This window comes from Rhea americana, unplaced genomic scaffold, assembly GCF_003343005.1.
Source record: "Rhea americana isolate MKP2758 unplaced genomic scaffold, rheAme1 scaffold_20, whole genome shotgun sequence".
NCBI lineage: Eukaryota > Metazoa > Chordata > Aves > Rheiformes > Rheidae > Rhea > Rhea americana.
In genome coordinates, this window is record NW_028186150.1 from 249,035 (window position 1) to 274,024 (window position 24,990).

At 34.7% G+C, this 24,990-nt stretch overlaps 1 protein-coding gene across 1 annotated transcript in view; it reads left to right on the forward strand.

Annotated features, from left to right (window-relative positions):
- Window position 1: 1 nt before the first annotated feature.
- LOC146596467 (transcription initiation factor TFIID subunit 4-like) overlaps window positions 2-24,990 on the forward strand; it is a gene marked incomplete at its 5' end in the record, with an annotated part of 149,308 nt that continues 124,319 nt past the window's right edge. Inside the window, 7 exons of the mRNA XM_085303728.1 lie at window positions 2-95; window positions 3,781-3,953; window positions 17,761-17,898; window positions 18,680-18,907; window positions 19,640-19,762; window positions 21,655-21,744; window positions 23,626-23,883. Of these exons, the coding sequence (XP_085159854.1) occupies window positions 2-95; window positions 3,781-3,953; window positions 17,761-17,898; window positions 18,680-18,907; window positions 19,640-19,762; window positions 21,655-21,744; window positions 23,626-23,883 (1,104 nt within the window). The remainder of the gene's footprint in view (window positions 96-3,780; window positions 3,954-17,760; window positions 17,899-18,679; window positions 18,908-19,639; window positions 19,763-21,654; window positions 21,745-23,625; window positions 23,884-24,990) is intronic.

The following is a 24,990-nucleotide window of genomic DNA, read 5'->3' on the forward strand; positions in this document are numbered from 1 at the left end:
GGGCGCGGCCCAGCGCATCGTCGCCCCCCAGCTCATCGTCCGGCCGCCGCAGCAGACCACGATCCAGCTGCCCCCGGGCTTCACCATCCCGCCGGGTAAGTGGGGCTGCAGGCCCGTGGGTCTCCGCTGGCCCCTGGCCGGGCGCCTTCGAAGTTGTCGGTTTTTCCCGCCGCTCGGTGTGTGGGACAGGAGCGGAGGGCAGAGCGAAGGGCGGGTGCCGGCGGCGGCCGCCGCGGGGCGGGAGCCCGGCTCCTGCTCGCGGGTGGCTCTGCCTGCCGCTCCCCGGGCGGCGGGGCCGCCGTCGCGGCGAGTTGCTCCGTGGTAGCGCGCGAGCGGTGGTGCTCGAGGGCACGGCTGGAAAGTGTTAACGAGGAGTCCCGCCGTATGCGTTTTGCTCTCTTTTCTGCTCTAAACACAGAAGAAGTTTACCTTGTTTTCAGAGAGGTTTTTGATACCAAGGCGGTGACAGTATCCAGGATAATTTGCACAAGTTAATCCCCCCCCCCCATTTCAGCATATGTGATTGTACCATTCCCTACTGTTTCTGGGCTGTCTTTGCATCACTGAATTGTATTTCTTACTCTGAAGTAACTATTACAGCCTATTTGTTCTTCTTTTAGTTTCTTGATTTTTGTTGTTAAGAACATACAGTTAAAAAGCTTGACAGCAAACCAGAATGGAGCCTTTTCATCCTAGTGCTTCCTACTTTAACTGTATGTTTTCTGCTCTGAAATTCTGAAGATCACAGTCCTCCTCTAACTGGATACTTCTATTGCGAAGAGTTGATAACTTTGTTTCTTCACGGTTTAGCAGATTAATTAACATTTAAAGTATTTTTTTCTATTATACTGCTAATGTAATGATACTGAAGATACATTTAGTCAGAAATAACTTCTTTCTTTCAACATGTGTTGGTGAAACAATTCTTTCACTAAAATACCTTATATTTAATGAGGTAGGTGGAGTGAAAAATGTGATACTGTAAAAGCTTGTTTCTGATTTAACTTTATTTTAACTAATTGTGTATGTGGCCATAGTTCATGAAACTTCTGCTGCGAATTCTAATGCTCCAATCAGATAAAAGCTCTGTGGTTTCATGAAGACCTAATTAACTTAAAACATATAAGAAGTTGCATGTAAAAGTCAAATTGTTACTATTTAAACTAAAATTTATTAGCTTTAGCCTTTGATTTCCCATGGTTAATCTTTCCATTCAGTTTCCCAAGCTGATTGTGTCAATACTTTATTCTGCTATTTTTCCTTTAAACATAAGAGGAAAATGGAGCCCTTGAAAACCATAATCTTGTCATATATTTAGAAAATGTTATACTACTGTGGAAACTTTTCAGTTTTATCTTTAGATTAGTGAATAGTTTATAAGTGATTTTGAAACATCACACTTAGCTCCTATAGCGTAAACTTCTGTCTAAAGAAATATAGAATCGGTTTTTGAGAGTAGGTTATCTGAGTATATAATACAAGCTCCTAAAYTGGGTATTTAATCTTTATGGGACTGATAAATAGGCAAATTACCAGTCTAGTAATTCAGTTGGATTCTGAGGATATGAATGTTTTGTACATATTGCTTGGTAAAAGAAATTAAAACCTAAAGTTCCCCAAACTGAATTAAAACATATGAAAATGAATGTTTGAACATTTATGCGCAGTAATTATACTTGCAACTTTTCTTGATACTGTCTACCATGTGCTGCATTAATTTGACCATTCCATTCAGTTTCTTTTATTCAGAATCAATTTTACAAATTTAGAAGAGAAATTATGAAAATATATGTGAATTTGTTTGGTATAAATAGAACATGTGCTTTTTCTAGTCCTTGGCCTATAAGGAGTTTTATTTAAAGTTCATAACATAATTAGAGAAGTGGTGTCTGTTTTGACTAGTTGGGGCAATGTACTACTACTTGTGTCCAGACAGTTTAGAAATAGTGAATGGCATATATGAAATAATCATCTGCTTGCAGAGTTTTCTACAAATGTAAGCTCTAAGGCTTGGTGTTTGAAGGGCTAACAGACCCCAAAAGTTAGGTTTTTAAAAATTTATATGTATTTTTTTAAAATTCTTCTTTTAAAAATTACTCTCTGGGCTTTGAAAGAGAGTTATGATTGTATCTTTTGCGTGTCATCTTCACCATAGCTCTCTATACCTTTTACCTTAAACCTGGATTTCTAGAACTCTTACTTCAGTGACACTGATTTTCTGCTTGTCTGTGCTTTTAGAAATTGAGGTTGGCTGGAGGCATGTAAGTGTAGGTGAGTGAGACATTTTATTGGCACAGTAGTTCACACACGTGTTCACCACAGGATCAGGACTTGTGTTTCTATGTCTGAGACTGAAAAAAAGATTTTCTTGGAGGAAGGTGCTTTTGGAATTTGTTATTTGCTTGATACAATAGCGCTCAAATTTCTTTATCCTCACAATCCTGTCTATTTACTGAGATTTTTTCTTTTTTTTCAAAAGCTGATAATTAGAAATGGGTATATGCTTTTACCTTCCTTATTTTCCCCTGAGAAGTAAGAAAAATCTATATATGAAGCAATTTGTACATCATGATCAGTTACAGAATCGTCGTCTACTCACCGTATGTTACCAACAGCATAACAGAGATTTCCTAAATCCATACCTTTTGGTTCTTCAGTAGCAAGTGGCAAGATGTTTTGTTGTTTATAGTCCTGTTCCACTGTGATATTGCACTGTAAACTGCTTGCATCTAAATTATTAGAATGTATTCTGGAACTAACTTGGATTTTTTCTTGAAATAATCTGCTTGGAGAACTGTTTCTTAATTCTGAGTGAACTAGAATAAGCATATTACATGCTTTGCTGTGCTCTTCAGTAACTGTAAAGCTCCAGATGGCCTGGGGGCCAAATTAGCTGTTGTCTCCCCTTTTCTGATCTGCTGATTGTGGAAAACGTAGGCCAGTCTCACTAAGGGCAAAGCTTCGTGGCACTAACTGTGTTTTGTGGATGGCCTCTTCCTGCGAAATGCATCGCTAGAAAATAATCAGAAGTTATGCTCGTTTATAACCAGAAAGTTTTGGAAAACACTTTTTTGCCAGCGTCCTTTGGCAGTCAATTTTAAAGTAATTCCTCTAGTGTTTTGCTAGAATGTTTGCTTTTCAGTTGTTTTGTGTTGAAGAGTAGTTGTGTTGGTTCTCTGGGTATGACACTATTTTTGTGATACCTAGACCATATGTAGTGCTTCCTAATACAGTGATGGTGGATAACAAACTTACCTGGTAATGCTCAAACACTAAGTATTGAAAATTATATAGTTAGAAATGTCTGGCCTAATATTTGCATGTATGCATCCCCATAAGCTGTTTTAGTAAAGCTCTCATGTCATTTTCCTTGGTATGCTCATACTGAATTCTGTTCTCAGCTACTGGAYTGTCATTATATTTTATTCTTATTAATGTTTCTCTCTAGTTTTGTCCTGCTGACTGTAGCTATACCTCTAAATATTTCTGCACTCCTGTACATGCCAGTTATCAGTTTTTTTCACTGTTATTATCCATAAAATACAACTGTGGGAATTCCAACCTGAATTGTATAATAATTTTTGTTTGTTAGTAGAGATTCCTTTTCTTCTTTGAAATAAAATCTTTTATTATACCAGAGTAAAAAAGAAAGCTACAAGATAAAGAAAAGTAAGGTCTCTAATTTTAATTTGTATTCTTTAGTTAGATGGTCTTCATATGTTATATATATGAATAAATATATTATTTATTCTATAGTTACCCTTACTTTATCCCCATTAGGTATGGTCTTGGTGCGCACAGATGCTGGACAGCTTGTCATGGTCCCTCAGCAGGCTCTAGCACAGGCTCAAATGCAGGCTCAAGTACAAACACAGGGACAGGGTCCTACCAGCATTTCACCCAGACTTTCAGTGCCCACAAGTGGCCCAGTGTTTCGCCTATCAACAACTCAGGTATGTCTGGTTTGATTTCACTTTGCTTTTATGGATTACCTTTTCCTTTATCTTGCATACTATTAGTCCATATGTTTTTGCTAATTTTTTCCCCCTGCTTTTTCTATTGAAAACAGGAAATATTTTGTCCAGTGCAGTTTCTAGTTTCTTTCTGGGGCCTGGGATCTTTTTTTTAAGTGCTTGAGAAAATCTACATTATAGATTCTTTCAAGACCCTATTTGGACTGTGAGTTCATTGGAGGCTCAGTCATAGCCAGAAGTTAGTTTGGAATATATACCACTGATTCAGTAACTGACGCCGTTCCTCTGTATCAGAATCATTCTGATTTCTGAGTGTGGTATGCGGATGCACYGTCTAGTCAAATTTCATTAGAAAGAAGAAAAAGGAAAAGCTCATTAATACAGATTTTACAACGATTAACTTTTCTCCTTGTTCAAAACAAGGGTTTGATTCCTTTGATCCACCTTTGGATATGATCTATCTACACTTTGAGTTGTGTCTGAGTTTTTGGCTATGTTTCCTTTTTTTTTATGTGAATTGACAGCATAGTATGCTTTCCTACATCAACCTATTCTGAGCTGAAAAAAGCAGACGTTATTGAAGTTATTTTCCAGGGTGAAGGCATGTTGTTACATTTTTGAATTACTTTGTAATCTGCTTTGGTTTAAAATTTTGGGCTGTTTGGGGCTTGAGACAAACTATCTTACTAAAATGTAGATGCAGACATTTTTGAATGTTAGTACAGGCCAGCTGTGACTTAATGATAGGGTTAAGTTAGTGTTGCTTAAGGTCTTTGTGAATGTATAGATAATTCTGAATAAAATGAGCTGAAGAAAATGCCTTTAAATTTTTTTTGATTGATTCTTAGATAACTTGTTGAAATAACTTAAATGCATATTTCTCAATGTTAAAGATTTGATTGATAGGGCATTATATGCTTTGTATGGTGTAACATATATTTAGAGCCTAAAAGATTGTTTAGTTTAATTCAGACTAAGAGCAATTATAAACATTTTAGGAGAGAACAGGAATGTAGGAAGCTGGAATAAAATTGGTGAATTGAAAATAAATCTAAAACACAGAGTAGCCAACTGGAAAGTAAATTTCAGACGTAAGTGTTATCTAGGAAGAAACTAGTTCAACCAAATATATTTTAGGGAAAAAAAAACTTGGAAATACTTGAAGAATATTATGCTGGCAGAGAAAGGCTAAACATTGTTAGATGAAATACATAAGAATTCTCTGCAGAAAAGGCAGCTGGTGAATATTTACATTTGTGATGCCTGTAAGGAAAGGAAGACCTGCAGAATCTTCTGAACATAAGTGTATTTTAGGAAAAATAAACAGAAGTATAGCCTATGTTAATTTCCAGAGTTTATGACTAGTTTGGCAGCAACAAAAATTCAAACAAGTTCTCCTTTCAGTTAGTGTGTCTGTATTTGATTGTGTGGGCTTTTTTGGTGGATAAATACAATCAGATTTCTACTGGTGGCACCAAGAGACTGTATAGCAAACATTCCAGCAACAAATTCTGAGATGAGTGTATAGCATAAATGCAAAGTAGAGATTGAGGGGTGAGGCTGTACCAAAAATACGAGGTCAGGCTGTTAATGAGTGAGTTAGCTTCAACTGTTTCTGCTTCATATTGTTAGTTTTCACATAACTTTAACAACTGTGGCTAGTATGCAGAATTCAAATTCAGAGTGGAAGCATTCATAGCATATTAACAAATCGTCTGTAAATTGAAAAATACTGAATTCAGCTTTATTGTGCATAGAATCTGGGGAAGCACACAAAAATGTAAGTAGACTGCTTTCCTGCCTATGTTCAGTGTTTTCTGGAAGATTAGTTTCAGTCTGAAAGTCAGCCTTAAAGATGTGTGTGCAGCAGATGTTTGGGAGCTGATCATGTTGGCCTCAGACAGCTGTTCTCTACTTACATGAAGCAGTTCAGGTTGTAGAGGAAAGACTGTAATCTAACTTGCTAGATCAACTGTGAGGACACCGCRTGTTGATGTGGTTGCAGAGCTGTCTGAATGCTGAGGGAATGATTTCTGGCTTTAGAAGGATGTAACTGTGCAGTGTTCTGCCCAAGGCAGATACCTTGTTGCACCGCATTATTGATATTCCTTTATACTTGTGAGGGCTAAAAAGCTTGTTGAGAGTAGAAAAAAGTAGGAAGGGGTTATGAATGGCAAGTGCTTTAAAAGATGCAATAGTTTAAATATTTTATGATTGTAGGATTAGAATCATGGTATTGTAGCTAGTCAAGATTCCTCAGCTTTGACAGATGTGTGACACCTGCCTAACTAGCACTGCATCATTTCTTTATTTGCTGTAACTAATAACGATAAGAAATGATTAAATATAGTCCTTGGAAAAGTGTACATTTTACTTCATGGTTCTGCATGTCTCCTACAGACTCTTTCATTTTTTGCACTGCTTAAGTTTTGTATATATTTGACCTTAAAATATTTTTTAAAATGTTGGCAAAGTTTTAAAGCCAGATTGTAAATGTTTAAGTTCTGAAGGTTTTTATTATATCAAAATTAGACTTTCATCTGACTAAGTGGAATGCTTATAACCAGATGCTTTACATTGCTGTTCTGGAGGTATTTGCCTGATGATAAATATTATGCCAAGCTTTTAGAAGCCTTTTTTTTTTTTTTTTTTTTTTTTGTGGTGTAACCATTATGATTGCTCAAGAAAAAGAATAAAGTTCTAAAGCACTGATTGTATACCAAAAAAAATTCTTCTAGTAAGTTGATAACTGATTTTTTTCTCTTTCAGCATAAAATTCTGATTTCAGAAAGCAAAAGTTTGTCAATTCAAATTTGCAGTAAAAATTTGTAAAAATATGGAAAGTAATTTTTCTCGTGTTTTATGTCTTTAAAGTACAAAACTTAGGAGTCCTAGTCTCTACTGTGACTGAAGCACAGACGAACTACATGTGCTATTGGCTTGAGACAGGCAGAATATAAACACTCACTGCTTGAGTCCTGAGAAGTATTTCACAAGATTGACAAACATTGCAGGCAGTGTCGTTTTAACCTCTAGAACATCAAATAGATATCTATCCTTTGCATTAGTGGAATCATTGGTATTTTACTAGTTAGAACTCATTAAATCTGATATTATATTTTTATTTTATTGTTTTAAGATAGCTTTATTTGGATTAAAATCCAGGAGGGTTTAAGTATGCAAAATTTAGTGAGGTACTTCAGTCACTGAGCTTGTGTCTTACCCTGMGAAAACTGTCTTTGTTTCTTAGTGGGAAACAAAACTTGGTGGACATAGGTGGGAAATTTGCAGTCTACTTTGCGCATTCTAGGAAATAGCGTGTTACTAAGAATGTACGATCTGTCTCAGAAAAGCCAAAGCCTCCATGCTTCATAGATGTTGTTATTACTTTTATTTGGATTGCCCTGATTGCTAYGCTGTGTCAAAAATAAGTTATTCAGCTTACTAAGTGTTTTCAGCTTTATACTTAGAATTTGTATGTACACTTTAAATAATTATTTTGTTAAGAAACAGTATTATGAGCTATGCAGTTAGATGTAAAGCACAGGTCATTAAATAATGTTACACRGAAATCGCAAAAGCTGTCAGTTACTTTTGGCAGCTCATTTAAGAATTGTTTTGACTAATAGCTGGATAATATAAAAGGACAAGAAAGATGGCTTGATAAATTACCAGAAAYGTGTATCTGAACATCTGTCACCTTAACAAACAAGTAATTCCTCCCCTCTCAAAAAAGGAAGGTGGGGGAGAAAAGAAAGGACGAATAAGGAACATAATTTAAATRTTTTTAAATGGAGCTGGCTTGACCAATACATAGAGAGTTGTCCAAACTGTCTTCTAACCTTACTTCCTCAGCTTAATAGCGTAACAAAGTTTTCATCCCGTATTCCATGACTGTCCTGATAGATCTCCCAGTTATTTGGGAGAAAGTGAATGCAACTCGAGCATGTGGAAATACCTCTATCTCCAGCAGCTGTGCTCACTTCCAGGACAGCACTGTGAGGGAAGCATCACCTTTGTCTAGGAGCAATGAAAGTCGCTGAAATAGAGAAAGTGTAGTCTGCTCTGCTTGGATTCAGCATATGGTCTCAGCATAACACTTTCTTTAAAGACAGTGATTTTATCTGTTACCTGTTGAAAAAACATGTCACATTGCTGAAGGTTCAGAAGTCAAATACCTGTATCTAACAGTATTTACATTTGTAGGGAGCTCATACAGCCGTTCCTTTTCTTTCCTTGTTTTTTAAAAAAATATTTAGATTGCAGCATCAAACATACAGAAGTTCAGAAAGATTAGATAAATAACTCTGCATTCATCCTAYGTTAATCTCTTCCATACGTATGCAGTGAATTATGGACTTTGCATGACGAGTGTACGAAGAAAGAAGCGTCAGCTAGATGATCAAGGCACGTAACTGATGTCGTACAGCAAACACATCTGGTGTTTCTTACATTTTGAATGCTTGTCTTTGCAATTTAAATTATTGTTTGACTTTAATGCCTTGCTCTTGTTTTTTGTGGCTTTTAGGAATTATAGGTAGGGGATGTAAGCAAATGGTATATAGCCTTTGAGACAAATGTATATAAGGTTCTTGGAAGAAGATAGAGAAATCCTTTTTGAAGGAAAGATGAGTTCTCTTCTTGACTCTTTAGTGGGGTAATCTTTGATTAGACRTTTACTTCTGCTACTCTCAATTGTTGCTCTGTCAAATATGAATAAAACCCTTGTGTTTCGGTTCCTAGTGGAACTCTGGAAAATTGCCTAGTCAGGACAAGCAGATACGTTGCAGGAAGATTCTTGGTTCTGATCAGTTTAATGCCAAGCTAGAAAGCTCTGGAGCATGGGAATATGTCACAAAAGGATGTGCAGTGTCTGAAGGACAGTGAGGAGYGGTGAAACGGAGTCAATCAGAAGAATCAGAATCTGAAAATAACAGAGAGAAATAAAATCTGAATATTGCGGAGAAAGCAGTAGTTAGGAGAAGCACCTGTAATGTGGAGATATATTGGACGTTTTAAGGATCTTTTAGTGTCTTTATGTTTTTTTGTAATTAAAGTATTAAAAAGAAGCATGAATATGTAAAATACCATAAATTAATTTTAATTTAGGTCCTGTTATGAGAGAATAGAGGACTGTAAAGGGAGGGGAATACTAACTACAGTGTTTTAGGAAAAGGGACTCAACGTTTTTTCCGTTGTGAATATAGATTCCTCTTGCTGCTGCAGCTAACAGAAACTTATCTTTCTTTTTTGTAATTATTTTCCCACATTTTACATGGAAATACTTAGTCTTATGGAAGATGATTATGCTCTTTTTATACATTGAGTACGGTATCTGTTGTGCTGTGAATACTTTTTCTCTGATAACATATGTAGTTTATATGAAAAAATATAATGAAATGAGAAAAATATTTGAATGTTGAAGTAAAACATTAGTTTGAATTAACTGTGTATAATTGCTTAAATACCTTTTTACATGTTTTAGTTTCTTTTTAGTTTTTATTGAAATTAATGTTAGCTGAATATTAAAAAATAATTAATGTTGCTAAAGTTTTATCTGTTATAGGATCTTGGTTAAGATATAGATTTTTTTAGAAAGCAAGAGCTATAACTGCATGGAACTTCAGTTAATCTTGTTAGAAGAATATAATTCTGGAGCCATGTATTACAAGTCAGTGAAATAAACATGGATTTTTTTTGCATTTACTATATTTTTCAGAGATTATAAATAATTTTAGATGTTTCTAAGCTGAGTATTCAGACAGTTAAACTTCAGCCTTCATATCTTGTTTTGAAGTTTATACTTGTGAAATTAGGAAAAATAGGTAGGTGCTGCCATCTAGTTTTTCTTTGGTGAGTTTCTTTATCTACATTTTTCATTTGTRTAGTTTATGACTTTTCATACTTTTGATGCGTATTTTGTTTATTGGTTTTGGTACTTTATTACCTAGATTGCTTTATATGAATAACCAAAAAACAAAAATAAGTTAATTATTTTAAACAATTTTCAGATATTTTTAAAGTTAGTTACAAAAATAAAAGYTATGGTGGCACAACCAACAGTACAGGAGCTTGAGAAACAACCTTCTACATCTTCATATACAGAAAAGACCAATGTTAGTTTTAAGTCTGGCCCATAATGTTTTATCATGTACTATTCTCTTTACTTACAACTAGGGTGAACTACTGTATACTGGAATTTTAGTATGACTACTGCTGAAAATGATTTCAGTTCTAGAGTTTGCTAATATTCCTACTTCAAGTTTGAATCTGTGTTTTCCAAGGTTAAGTTGCTTTCTGTATTTGTAGCTTTTTAACTTACAAGTTATAAAGTTATGTGCAAATTTGATGGATTAGTCCAAATGTTTAGGCACATAAATGGGCTACTTAACAAGTCTGCTACAGTTTTCTTTATACTGCATAAATAGAACAATCAATTGTATCTGTATCTATCTCTCTGTCTATCTATATATCTTTTCTTTCTTCCTTTTTTAAGAAAATGACTTTTTTCCCCTAGTCTTGTTATTTTGTGCTTTAGGCATTATTCTACTCCGAATTCATGATATAAGCTTCAGTGATTTGTTTTCTGTATTTTGATGATTACTTTCTGTTAGTAAGCTTCACCTTACTGTGCTTTTTCAAATGGAAAAAAAAAAAAAAAAAGAAAAAGAAAAGCTTTTGAATCTGTGAAATGTGCTGAATCAGGTGCTCTGGAAATGCATAGATTTTTGCTGTGGGAATATGTCTGATGCACACAGCAGTGTCTTTGCCATCAAATATGATGTTGATAGCTCTAAACTTGTCTGTAACTTCAGAAGCTGTTCTCTCTGGAGCTGAGCCTGTATGCCCAAATCTGGCATATTTCTGACAACATGCTATGTCTGGRGTTTTGACAATGTTTATATTTCTATATCTACTTTTAATTTTTACCAACTTTTTCCCTTAGCTTTATTGATCTTATTTTACCCTCTTTCACATCCTTCCTACTTTTCTGACAAATAATTGTTTTTTTTTTTTTTGGCAGAAATTTAAGCAAATTATTAAATCTTTATTGTTGGCTGTGATGCATTACGGTTATTCTAAATAAACTGTTTTGTACTATTTCTTTTGTATACACAACTTTTGGAGGTTTTCTTGTATGCYATTCCTCAGAACACATTTGTGTTAGTAGGATGGACAGATTTGTGGAAGTTGACAGGTGCACCTTCATGTTGATTATGTATTTAATGGACCAGTTGTGTCACTGAAACTTATATAACCTGGACTAACCTATAAACCTCGACTGTAGGCAAAATGTTAAGTATCTTTCCTCCTCTTAATGGAATTTCAGTTTCTCATTACATAGTTGATCAAGGTTTCTATGAGACTGGTTAGTTAKCAACTTGATAATTGTCATTGGTGGTTTAAATAATAATTTACTACTTYTAATTTTTAGAATACATTTTCAGGTCTTGTTAGTTGTCTAATCAGACATTAATGTRTATGTATTTCCTTTTTGGGTACAAATTTGCAACAGTCAGAACTTACCTAATGATACAGGAGCTAAGGTTATTCTTCTAATTCCACTAACTTCATGAAGAGGAAATGTGTTTCATATTCTGTTTTGCAGGTTTTATAGGTATTGCATGCTTCTGTTGTTCTAATTTGTGCAATGTGTACATCAGACAGTTTTCCTTATTGAAGAATTATTTAACATTTTTCTCTCCACGTTCAGTGGGTTGTTCGAAGCTYATTTGTGGCATACTATCAAAGTCCTCTTTTGAAGTGGGAATTAATAACCGAATATGTTTTTTTGTGAAGCTTATCCCTATAATATTTTTTTAACAACCCAGTCAAGAAGATCATTAGACTCTTTTTATAAATAGAAAATGGAGACATTAGATGAACAATTAAAAAAAACTGTCTTGATTTTTTTATGTGCTTAGTTTGACTTCATTGTCTGTAGTTGCAGCTGTGACTATTCTTGGTCATAAACCCCAYGTTTCATGTTGTGCACTCATAAATATACAGCGTAAGAATGTAGATTACAATAGAATATCTGTATTTGTGTGCAAGAGAGCATTTGTGCAGCACCATAGGCACTGTGCAATTCAGGCAGGACTGCAATCTAATTTTAGGGCCAACATGCAGCTGCTTTTTAGTCAGCAGATTATCTGGTTTGCTGGCCCCCTCCTCATCTCCCAATTGCCATCTTTTTCTTCTTCTTCTTCTTTTTTTCTTTATACATTCCTTCCAGCATTAGCATTGAATGAGGCCAGTGTCCAGAAGACAAAGCTCTTTCATAACCTGTCACAGATCTGGAATACGGTTCTATGCACCCTGGACTGGATGAATTAGGATTTCCGTAGAAAAAAACRGCCAAATAATGCATTGTATACCCCTTTTTTTTTGAATTCCTGACTTTAAAGCTTTAGTGTATTGTGTTTCATGTCATTAAACAGTATGTGCCATCATTTTGAAAGTCACAGGTTTGGGATTTTTCTAGACCCACTGCATACTTCCATTAACTGAGCTTACAGTAAATCCGTAGTGATTATAGATGGAGAAGTTCTAGAGGAGAGAAAGTACTTTGATGATGGGTTACGTAGGTGTTGCTTACACCAGCAGGATGCCGAGACTTCGAAGGTCTGGGTTTCAAACTCAGAACTCCCGATTTCTGGAGGCTTTCTTTGGGCCAAGCTCTTCTGCCTGTCTTGTCTAATTGGTCCCAGTTCTGTGYCTTCCTCCCCATTAGTTTTCTACAGTGTGAGCCCAGAGGGGGCATGATAAGCATTAAGAGCACAGCAGCGTCTCCCTTCTGCGGGCTCTGCTGCTTGGCTGGTGGTGAGGCTGCAGTGTGTCCGAGTGGCAATTGCAGTGAAATTCTGGCTAGTGTTGACTCGCTTATGAGAGGTTCTACCACCAACAATTTTCTGTAATCATGTGCAAATCCCAAGTTTTTAAACTCTTAGTACTTTGTCTCAGTTTGGTTGTATTTTTACCAGATGGAAAAAAAATCAAATCCTTGATGTACAAATTACTCTGCAACCAAATTCCAAGTCGCTGTTCCAGGTGAACCATAGTGTCGCGTTGCCCACCACCACCACCAAAAAAAAAAAAAGAGAGAGAGAGAGAGAAAAAAGAGAGAAAGAAAAAAGAAGTCTGAGGCAGTCAACAAGCATATTAAATTTCTCTATGAACATTTTAGAAATCTGTTAGACTTCTAAGTATCAGAAAACAGGTTTTGCTAACGAGGAGTGTTGATACCTTAACAGTATGTGGGACTACCAGCTTTCTCTGTGAGAAAGATTGTATGAATTATTTATTCTGAAATGAACTACCAGATTTGACCTTTACTCGATGCTTCTGCCGGTGTCCGTGATCCCACCTTAGTTTTTTTTTTCCCCTTTGTTAAACATTGTTGATGTTTAACAAAACGATGGCCAGTTTTGTTTGTAAGAAATCTTCACTGAGTTTTATTTCAGATTTTGCAAATCTAAACCCTAAAAGTCAAATTCAGTTAAACTGAATTTTGTGTAGCACCTGGCAGATGCCATATGTTGAAAGACACTTGATATTGATAAACTTGCCCCTGCTTTCTTGTTAATATTAGCTTAAATACTATGGGAGCATTTTCTGTCTTCCTGAGATGATTGATAGTGGCTAAGTTGATTGGCAGGACTGTTCACAAAAAGTACAGGTAACATTTGACAAAAGTGAGTTTCTTGCTTTGTAGTGCAGAGATTGAGTTTCTTAGTATCAGGTAGATTGGTACCCGCAGTCTTCATCAGTAGGTGGTACTGTAATACAAAATATGTGTATGCCACAAACCTGCTTGCAAGCATTTACTTACATCAGTGAATTAGCCTGTGGCAGTTCAAACTGCCTTGATTTTTATAAAGCTGTGAATACATGATGCAATACCTAAAATTGGTGTAGTCTTGCTTTGACAATGGCAAATTATCCCCAGATATTTTGAGATAATTTTTCCCTATTCAGATGGCCTGGTTTTCTAAACACAGCCTATATGTTCCTTATACTTTCAAATCTAAAATCAGCTTATGTGTGCACAGTAGATACATTATTTGTGCCTGTTTATGCCTCAAGCTTTGCTTCTCTCTCCATTTGTCCATAGCTTTGGGGAGAAGCTGTACACAGGAAAGTTAAGACGTAGCTATTTAGAGAGTGAATTTACTGTATACAGAGTAATTCCAAACTGACTCCTTCTGTGATCAGTTATAATGTACACTGACTGCCTTTGCGCGAAGTGACTTATTCCGCCCTGAAACTGGAGTAACTTGCATTATCTGCATGACTTGTGCAGCCAGAATGAATCTTGGTATATCCACTTTCCAAGCTGGCCAGACGTGAGCCAGATCCAGCTTAAAGCCTTATATCCRCATTTGCTCTGTGCTGTACTCTGCTTAGCGAATCTAGCTGCTCTGTGTGGACAGAGCAAAGTGAGGTCTGCATGCAGAAAGCTGTCTAAGCATACCCTGGTGTCCCTACGGAGATTTGTTCTGGAGTATATACTGTATTCGTTCACGTCTTAGTGTCCTGCCTACTGATTTCCAAGTATTCAAAAAAAGCCTAAACAATAATTTATATATTTAAGCAGCTGAAAAATATATGATGTGTCTAGTCAGAAACAATACAACTGCATTTGAAAATATGTTCCTTTCCAAGCTTCTGTTGATAACTTTGGAATTTAATCAGCATCATGCCTTAGCAGATTTAAAGAACATCATGAATTCCTTTAAACTATTCCACTAGAAACTTGATACACTGGGTTATGCCTTTTTTCATATAATATTGAACATTTTTGTTCTCCTCCTGATGGATTTTTCATGAGGTCTGTTTACAGCTTTCCCTTTCCCTAAAAAATTCAACTGTTGGTTTCTGTATCAGAGTTTTTTTCGTTTTGTTGATGTGTTTGCATTGGGAGTCCCTTATAGTGCCTTCTGGCAACTTACTGATGTAATTTGTAGATCATTTTCATAATACTTACACATTTCTTCAGGATAGTTCCTTGTTAGATTTCCGATCCACTCATTTCATACTTACCTTTTAACGTTTTTGAGTTTTGGGGCTACATTTGTAAACTGTTGCACTATTTTGTTTGCAGTTCTTTAGTTGTAAGGCATTTTCTTACTACACAACACATTAATAGATTTTTACTGCAATTTTGCATCAAAAGGTTTTAATCACTGGTTATTTTTAAAGCAAAGTGAATTTAGTCTTCATTTTGCACAGTTGGCTCTTGTGGTCTGGCACTGTGAAATGCTATGTATGAAATGTGCTGCCTACTTTGTCAGGTAATATGCTATTATGATACTGAAATTATATATTTCACTTATAAGCAATTTAGTTTTCAAGTATATTCCTGTGATAAATTGTAGGCATTTATTAGCTGAAAAAAACTCTCTAGCTGCCTGTTTGAGCTTTGTATTTGCAGATTTCTGGCTGCAGGTCTTTCTTGGAACCAAATGGCTGCCAGAGGTTTGCCTGGTTATCTGCTTTCTTTGTAAATCCTCACCTCTGGAAGCTGTTACTGACAAGAAGGGGACAGATTCAGAACACAGGCATGCTGTATTTTTAGGTTGGAAACACAGCTTATAAGCAAATGAACAACATACACAATATTTATATTAAATGGAAATATTAATCAGATACATATTGTTTCATTCAACCAGTATTTTAAGGAATTTAAAACTAGTGATCTCCTTTAAAATAGAGAAAAGAAGGATATATTTTAAAAAAGAAAAAGCTTATGTGATCCTTCTTGCAAAAAGACAGACAATCCTACCTATTCATGATGATGCTGTTTATTGCCTCTAGTATGCCTCAGTATGGAAGACATCCCAATTTAAGATTTAAAGATTTAAAAAAATCTTGAAAGCTATCCAAACAAACAAACAAAAAGGTTTTGTTCAGATGTCAGGTAGACTTCCCCCCCCCGCTCCTCGAGTGCAGATGATTGATATCCAGTARAGGATGTTGCTGGACTGATTGGTAAGGAATGCTTGGGGCTTTGACCGCCTATCTGGGCCTCTGTTCCTTCTGGAGATCTCTTAAGTATACTGGATGTTCTTTGATTTTTATGTAGGTTTAATGGACAATATAAGAGTCTAAAATAAGCCATTCTTGGTAAAAGTATTAATTACAGAGATATATAACTGAAAATATGAATCAAGGAAAATGATTTTAATCTCATGAGAAACAATATTGTCTGCAATCTGTTACTACAACCATTTAGAGAATGTATGAATTTTTCTAAATACATGTTTGGATGCAAATCTTAGTAAATGCAAGTTATAAGAGAGTATAAAATGCAAGACCAGCAGTGAATAAGAAGCAAGTAAATTACCTTTTTATTATTAATGCCTATGCAACTTTGTCTATAGGCATTTTGGCCCTCATTGTGCTGCAGTTACTTCATAAGAGAATCCATAAGCGTGCTTTATATAGTTTAATTATTTTGTCGATAACTATGCACACTATAAAAATACACAATCCCAATGGGCAAAAGTTGACCCTCCTTGGAAATATCAGTAAGCGTTAATGGTTGTAGACATTGCCTCTCTCTCCAGAAAAGATGATTTCTTCTGGGTTAAAATTGAGGCACATGAAAGGGGCATGAAGAAATTTTTAAATTGGYTTTGAAATTCCTTTGAAAGAGAAATTAACTTGTGCTTTGGAAGGTAAAAGAAAAAATATAGTGCAGTATCTCTCTCTTTTTCTGTGTTGTTACCTGCTTTCAGAGTATACTCAATGCTTATCCACATTTTCAGCAGGAATTTCAGTGCATGTGCAGYTCTGGGTTTGAATGTGAATTTATTAATGTGATGCAGTAGTTAGGTGCTTATTTACTTTATTTGCATGTACAATTTCACTTTTCATGCAGACACCATATTTTTTAACTGTATGCTTAGAATCCTTTTGAAAATTGTGGTCTCCATTTTTAATAACAAGTGTTTTTCTTYTGTTGGAATTGCCACATTGTGTGGCATTATGCATTTCATCCATACATTTTACATTTCTGTTGAATTACATGATACTTTCCCGTTCACATTTTTTGTTCCTAAATCTGGTCTGCTGTATCTTTTTATTTGATTATAAGAGATTTCAGTATATCTCTCCTAATTAAAATAAATTACAAACATAGTGGACATACTTGTCGTGTAAGAAGAATTAACGGTTCTTCAGTTTCTGTTAGTGAGAGGTTGCAAATCAGTCATTTTCCTTCATCTGCATCCAGTTGTTTCTGATTATAGAATGTGAGTTCTATGCTGGTGGTTCTCAAAATGTTTAGACTTGATTTCTGTAAAATGTTTGTATATAATTTCATCTAAATTTTTTTTAAAATCTTTTCTGTTCTTTATATTTTGTCTCCATATTAATTTTTTAAGAAAAATCACTGTAATACATCAAATGGATCAATATATGTTATTGACAACTATAAACTCAAATTTTGATGAGTAATAGCATCATGTAAATATTACAGCTTAAGTAAAATATCGATGTAACAGTTTTTTCACAAGTAAGATTGTGTTTTTTCTAATCTTTTTGACAGCTATATGAGAAATAGCTTTTAGGGGAAATACTGCAAACATCTTACCATTGAACAGTAAGAAAGCTCATTTTTGCAATATTTGTTATTGTATATTTAAGAATAAGTTATGGTTAAGCATATTATAGTTTTTCTTTTTGCAGAGTTAATAATTATTTGTATAATCACTATTGATAAAAAGCTTGGAGATCAAGTTATAAAGATGAAAAAGTAGATTCCTCTTTTTTCCTTTACTAGCAACCAACTTCTGTGGCCACATCTACTGTCCGCCTAGGACTTCCAGTGCAAGCCAAAGTTGTTCAATCATCTACTACACCAGTTAGTGCTGCTTCTACTGCAACACTACCAGGTGGCTCTATTCTTTCACATACCACAGTAAGTAGCAAGAATATAAGGCACAAAATATGAGGGGGCAGGGAAGAAAAGGGGAAATGAAGTTCATAATTGTGTGTTTTTTTTTCTAAAATGACTTTGAGAAATGTTAACAAATTGCTTTTATTAAAAACATAAAAACAAAAATTAATAAAATACAATCATCTCACCATTACAAAGATATTGAGTGATAGCCTAGATATTTTGTTTGTATTTTTTCCTATTGTTTCTTAGATAATAAAAAGGGTAATATTGGTTCAGTTTTAAGCTGGGTTCAGAAMAGCTTTTTGAGGTAGGGTTTTGCACTGTGCCAAAGCATATGTACTGCTGCTGGGCCCAGATTAAACCTGGAAGCTGTATTAGTGCATTTTTGTCATCTGTATCGATCTGTCACTGTAACGGTGGTAGCGGTAATTGGAAACCTGGTGACATAGATCATTGGGAGTTGATGTGCTTATCATAAGGGTCAGTTTTTCAGAAAGTTGTGTTAAACAAGTAATATCAGCATGGTGATATTAAAGAGCTGGATTATAGAAATTCATTTTTAGTGGTCTATTTTTGTAATAAAAAAACTTTTAATGAGACCTTTGGCTATTCAGCATAGTTAAAGGGTAACAAAATTAGGATTAAAGCAAATAACTGAAGTCAGTGGGTTTTTTTTTGTCAACAAAGGTATATTTGAAAGGAAATGTTTTTTTTCTTATTGGGCTTTTAAGAACTTTATGATTGAGTAAAAGATTTAAAAGAAGAGAATTATCTGGTTTTCAATGTAAAATATTAATAGGTATCAGTAGCTGCAACAAGTGCTCCAACTTTATTCAAAACAACAGTAACAACTGGAACATCAGCTTCTCAACAACCCACAGTAATTACTGGTGGGCAAACTCAAGCTTCAGCGCAAACCCAGGGTCAGCCTCGGCTGCCACTTCCGCCTCATACAACAGCACAAGTACCAGCACAGCCCCAGGTCATACCAAGCTCTCCTGTACCTGGAACTACAGTGGTGTCACAGGTAAGTATGTAGATTCTAGATCTGTCATTTTTCTTAGTATTGTGTAAATTTTTCAGATTGGTTCAGAAACAGCATTTTTTCATGCAAGTCCACTATTTGTGATGAAACAAATTCTTAACAAACTAGAAACCCTTCCTCTTATTTCAAGTAAATGAAATACAAATTCTGAGAGGGGCAATAATGGTCAGCTTTACCTATCCTGCCATATACGTTTCAACAGCAAGAAAGCGCTTTATGTAATCAGAACAATCTGACCTTCAGTCTGTGGACCTCCTTATTATTATGTTCCTGGGCCTCAAAACTGTTGTTACACTGAAGTGTAACACTTCTGGTTCTCAAAGTAAGATAAAATTACACCATATAAAAATGACAGCTGAAAAAATTAGAATATCTGTTTTTACACTGATGAAGAAAAGATTAGATATGATGTTTGGAAACTTATTTCTAATCTTATTTTACTGTTGTAGCTGCTTTGTACAAAGATACTGAACCAATCATTTAAAAATTGTTGATTTTTTGTTATTAGTCGTAAGGTATGATAATTAGTTACATAAAGAAGTGAAGAAACTGTTGGATAACTAGCAACAATAGTAAAATAACTGCAGATGTATTTCTAATGTCTTCTGTCTGAATTAGAACCAATTTTGCGTTTTCCTTATTTATAGTGATTAGTGCATGCAGTGATCATGATTTGAGTAGCATGCATCTGACTTTTTTTTTGTTTTTTTACAGGAAATGCAAGAGAATGTGAAAAAATGCAAAAACTTTTTAGCTACCCTTATAAAACTTGCTTCTCATAATTCACCTTCTCCAGAAACATCCCGTAATGTGAAAGCTCTGGTTCAGGATTTGTTGGTAAATATAAATATTTACCTTTGCCTTTCGTTATATCAGTTATATRTTAAACACGTTATTTATGCATGCTGAAAATTATTGATTTGATCATAATTTTTTGCTATACCRATAATGAAGGAAGATGGACTGCATCAAAATGCAAATATTCTATGCATTACACATATTCAGGAATCTGTTAAGTTAGGCTTCCTTTAGTTTTTGGAAAACGAAATCCAACGAATTATTTAATAGGCATTTATGAAAAGTACTCTTGTTTTAATGGATATTATTTGGATCATGTTTATTTAGACAAACACAATAAAATACAAGATTTTTTTTCCTTAAGGATTCATTAAGTTTTTCTTCTTCTAAACCACGGTCTTGTACAGAACAGTAAAAAGCTATAACTGTAACTGTTAAAGTAAAAAGTTATAACCGTAACTGTTGTAACCACTGTATGAACCCTGTACAAGACAGTTTAGCATTTCTAGGACTAAAGGAAATGTATTCTGCTAAGCTGCTGAGTTCAGGTAGTTCCGCAGAAAAACGCAGCTACATGGAGCCTTAACTGCAAATGGATTTCAAGAGGCAAAGTTTTTCAGCTAGATAAAATCCTTGGGCCCAGAAAAAGCCTGACGTAAAGTAGTCTTCAGTACTATGGATGTTTCAGTGAATTATATAAATGTATTGCAAATAGATACTACTCTGGACTTGGACAGATAGATCAGCTTCTTGAAAGAAAGTAAATATAATTTATAAAGGATTTGGATTTGAAAGTGGCTGATATATATCTCTTTAAATTGGTTGTCAGAGAAACCTGTGTATTTTAAACAATCCTAAGACTTTTTTAAAAAAGTAAGAGCCATCCAACAATAGTATTCAATGGTAAAAATATTCAGTAAAAAATAGTTTGACTTTTGGAAACTAGGAAACCTCAGCTAAGTAGAGGTAAGTACTAGTTATATTTTAAACAAAATATTGAAGCACATATATAATAAATGAGGGTGTATTGATTTGTTTGTTTTTGTTTTGTTCTATATCAGCCCAAGGAAGGTTTTTATTACAATTTGAGATTTTAAACTAATGATATTTCAAAAGTATTATAAAATATATTTGGATTAAATGAGTCTCCTGTATTTGCTAAATATCTTATAGTTTTATATAAGTGTATATTTATATATATATAAAAATATAAMTATATCTTTAATTTGTATATACGTGTGCACACGTATTTGAGTATTTTGTATATGTACAGTTTTTATATGCAAATGAACTACATGTATCAATTAATGTATACAAATCCATGTGCATATTTACTGGATTAAATTAGACTTTCAAAATTGGTTTTGAAATTGAGTAAAAATATTTTCCTATTACAAGAGCTAGCTGCTGTTATAATAGTTTGTATGGTTACTTCAACTATCCAGTTTTGGATAATATTTTATTGGATTTATTTGGTTAATATTTTAATATTTTTCACGAGAAATTGCTGTGTAAAAGTTATCAAGAGAATGAAATTACTGAAAAGACTTGAGTGTTTGTGGGATCTAGTTGTTTCTTAAAAGTGTGCATCCCTGAGGGCACTCTGTGTATAAAGGTCAGAGATTCCTTATTTCTGAGCAGCATGGTAAATATATAAATTAGTTGTTGATAGAAAGATTTTATAGCTACAGAGGAGTTGAGTAACTTGAATTTTAAATGTTTTTCTTGATATAGTAGCCTAGCTAGCCATATCTTTCTATCCATATCTATCTGTGTGTGTGTGTGTGTGTGTGTGTGTATGTTTGTATGTTTATATATGGGAAGTGTGTGTGTTTCTACAGTGTGAGCTTGACAGTTGTTTATGTTCTCATTATTACCTGGAAACAACCAAAAAACTAAACTGCATTGTTATGGGTTCCCCCCCCACCAAGGATGCAAAGATTGATCCGGAAGAATTTACAGGCCGCCTTCAATCAGAGCTCAAATCATCTCCTCAGCCATATCTTGTACCTTTCCTTAAGGTAACGTAAACATTGTTTAGATAAATTTATGTCAATGCAGATGTCCATACTTGAAGTTTTAGAATATGCTTTTAAATGGCATTAGCTTTGCCTGTCTAGAGCAGGAGTACTCAATTAATTTTTACTTTGTAGTGCTAATTTCTGCTGCGATGGGTAGTTTTACCAAGCTGTATGTGCTCAGCGGACTGCGACGTGCAGSCTGCAGCTCTGCCTGGCCAGGTACTGCTGCCTGCTTCATGGCTGCGAGCTGTGGCACTGGGCTGCAGCCAGCCGCTCCTGGCCAGGGCACCAGACTGCTGAGARATAGGGGTCTCCTCCAGGAGGACAGGTCTGTTTGGGACCTTGATTTAGGTTTAAGCAAAACATACTTGTGGTCCAGAGCTGAACTGTAGTTACTTCTTGAGTAGCCCTGCTATTTTAGTCACTAATTTTAAGTAAAAAAATGTTTATTCTCTAGTTTGGAAATTACACGTCATATGTTCTGTAGTGRAACTTTACTCTCGTAATACATTTACTTTTCTGTGATAGTAGACTCGTTTTCTGTGATGAAGTACAATATTCACATTTGGAAGAATTGCAAGTTACTTCTATAGAATGCTTCAAGTAATTAAATAACTTCCATATTGTTGATTGCGATCTATATATGAGTCTATATAGAGAGTCATTTCAGTACATATGTAATGATGACTATTAAAAACTAAACTGAATAATACTGCTTAAATAATTAATTATTAGATCCTGTCTGTAAGCTGGGACTAATCTTGTCTATAATTGAATTTCTGCTTTGATAGTAAGTGCATTTATTAATTGTTAGGTCCTAAATTAGTATATGTAGTGGTAAACTTCTAATTCATTCTTTGTACATTAGCTATAATATATACCTGCATACGAACCACGTTTGCCCCAACAAAGCACAAYTATCATTTCAAAAGCAAATGCTTTGAGATTTTTGTTCTAGTCCTGAACTTCAGTTTAGCACGGATTTCCACCCTTTCTTTTGTCACTTCAAATTTTTTTAATTTCAATTCTCTCCCCTTCTGTTTTTTCACGATATCATTACCCCTTACTTGTGCTTTTTGCCGCTTATCATTATGCGAGAAGTGACTGCAGAGGAAAATTTTTAACTTGTTTTTTTTTCATTGAAGTCTTCTCTTGGCAACAGCCATTATGTTTTTAAATAAATAGTAGAAGCTGAGAAGGAGCTATAGGTTGGGTTAAACACTTGAAATCTACGAGTGCTTGGGGGAGCATTCAAAGAGCACTACTAACGCATAAAAAATAAAAAGTTTGTTCATAAAGATACAGGATATCCTTTTAGAACTGTATTTTTTGGCTGAACTGGTCTGAACATGAAGCATACAATAGTACACTTTTCTAATCCAGTCAGAATACATTAGATCAGTAATATTACAGTAAACAACTATTGCTATAGGGCATTAACAGTTAAATCATCTTGTTCTAGGTACTGGAGGCACGTCAGGAAATTGGTGCAACTTGCTGCTTTTAGCATGCAATGGGAATAGAGTTGTTCCTACTGTTCTGCCTTTCCTGTTTCCCTTTTTTGCCCTTCCCACAAGTTCTAGATAGTTGAGTGTTTTAAGGAGGGAGTGTTGATGAGGGGATGTCATATTTTCCTGTTATGGTGGAATTAGAACACATCAAAATCTTTTGTATTGTTAAATTCAAAAGGAAAGCTTACTAAAAATGTAAACTGAACTTTTCCTACTATGAAGTATATTCAATCTGATTTCTTTCTGAGTAATAGACAGATTGCATAATTGGAAAGAAAGCTATATTCTTTAAATTTATAGAAAATTTCAAGTTTTTTTTTTTTTGACAGCTTGGAAATCTGATATTTCATAAACTTTCTCCTGTTTTCAGAAAAGTCTACCTGCATTGAGACAATCTTTACTGAATAGTCAACATTCAGTTTTGCAAGGACAGCCGTCTCAGCAGTCACTTCAACAAACCAAGCTATCACAAGTTTTACCTCAGTCTGCCTCTGGAAGCATTTCTGCTGTTGTCACGACGCAGACAATAGGAATAAGGCAACCAAACAACATTTGCACGGTCTCTGTATCAAATACAGTGCAGCCTCCTCAGGTTAAGGTGGTACAGTCAAATCAGAGTTCTCAACTGGTAGGTACTGTAGTATGAAAGCAAATATTTGAACAGACCGAATAGCAGGTTTTAATGTTAATTTTATTTCAAGTCATTTGGAAAAAATACTTTCTTTTGTTTATATCGTTTTCTGTGATATATGATAGCATCTAATCTCATGGAGACTTACCTACATATGCAATCTTTATATATCATCGGTAGTCCCATTAATTTAAATAATATTAATATCTCTTAAATTGAAGAAGGGTTCTGTAGGCGCTTGGCCTTTTTTTCTGAAATATAGTGATTGATCATAGTGGACCCTTACCTAATTACAGAAGCAGAGCAGAAAGCTTTTCAAGACTTACAGGCAGAAGTGTAACTTTTTATATGTGATTATGTATACTGTTTTGTTTAGATTAATTTGCATTAAAATTAACTGTAGCTCATTTTAACATTTTCTATACATAGTTGTAAAATATTATAGAAGAACAACTATCCTGTGCTGGTACATTTGGTCTAGAAATAGAGCCATACCCTGGTATTTAAAAAAAACTTTTCATCCACGCACACATTGGAAGCTGCTATATTACATGCTTAAACTCGTTGATTTCATAGCATTAGTAATATGGCAATTGTATAGCCATTTATTCACTGAGAGGGTGATGAGTTTATCTCACTGTTGTGTAGGAGTGTGTGTGTGTGTATACTGTTATAATTAAACTATATTTAGAATTTCTACAAAGGCCATAAGTTTGTACAGGTATCCTTCTAAGAAAAGAGTTAAGAGTTTCTTTGTATGTGGCTTTCATGTATATGTGAGTAAAGTACTTGACTTTGGTTTCAAAATCAACTTGGCATGTTTGAGAAGGGTGTATTGAGTTGATGAAAACTTATATTATCAAGATTTTAAAATGCAAATATGATAACGTAACACATTACACTCATCTTTCCTTGAATTTATAGGCTCTACAAAGGAAATAAATAGTGTGTAGAGTGTGTGGGGAGAGAATGTTTGTTTTACTTTAATTTAAATGTAACAATACACAATTTCAAAATATCTGAGCCTTGGGTCATTTGAACCATACAAATGCTTTCTAGCAATTAAATTACTAAATTTAAAATAAAATAAATACAGTTTTAGCA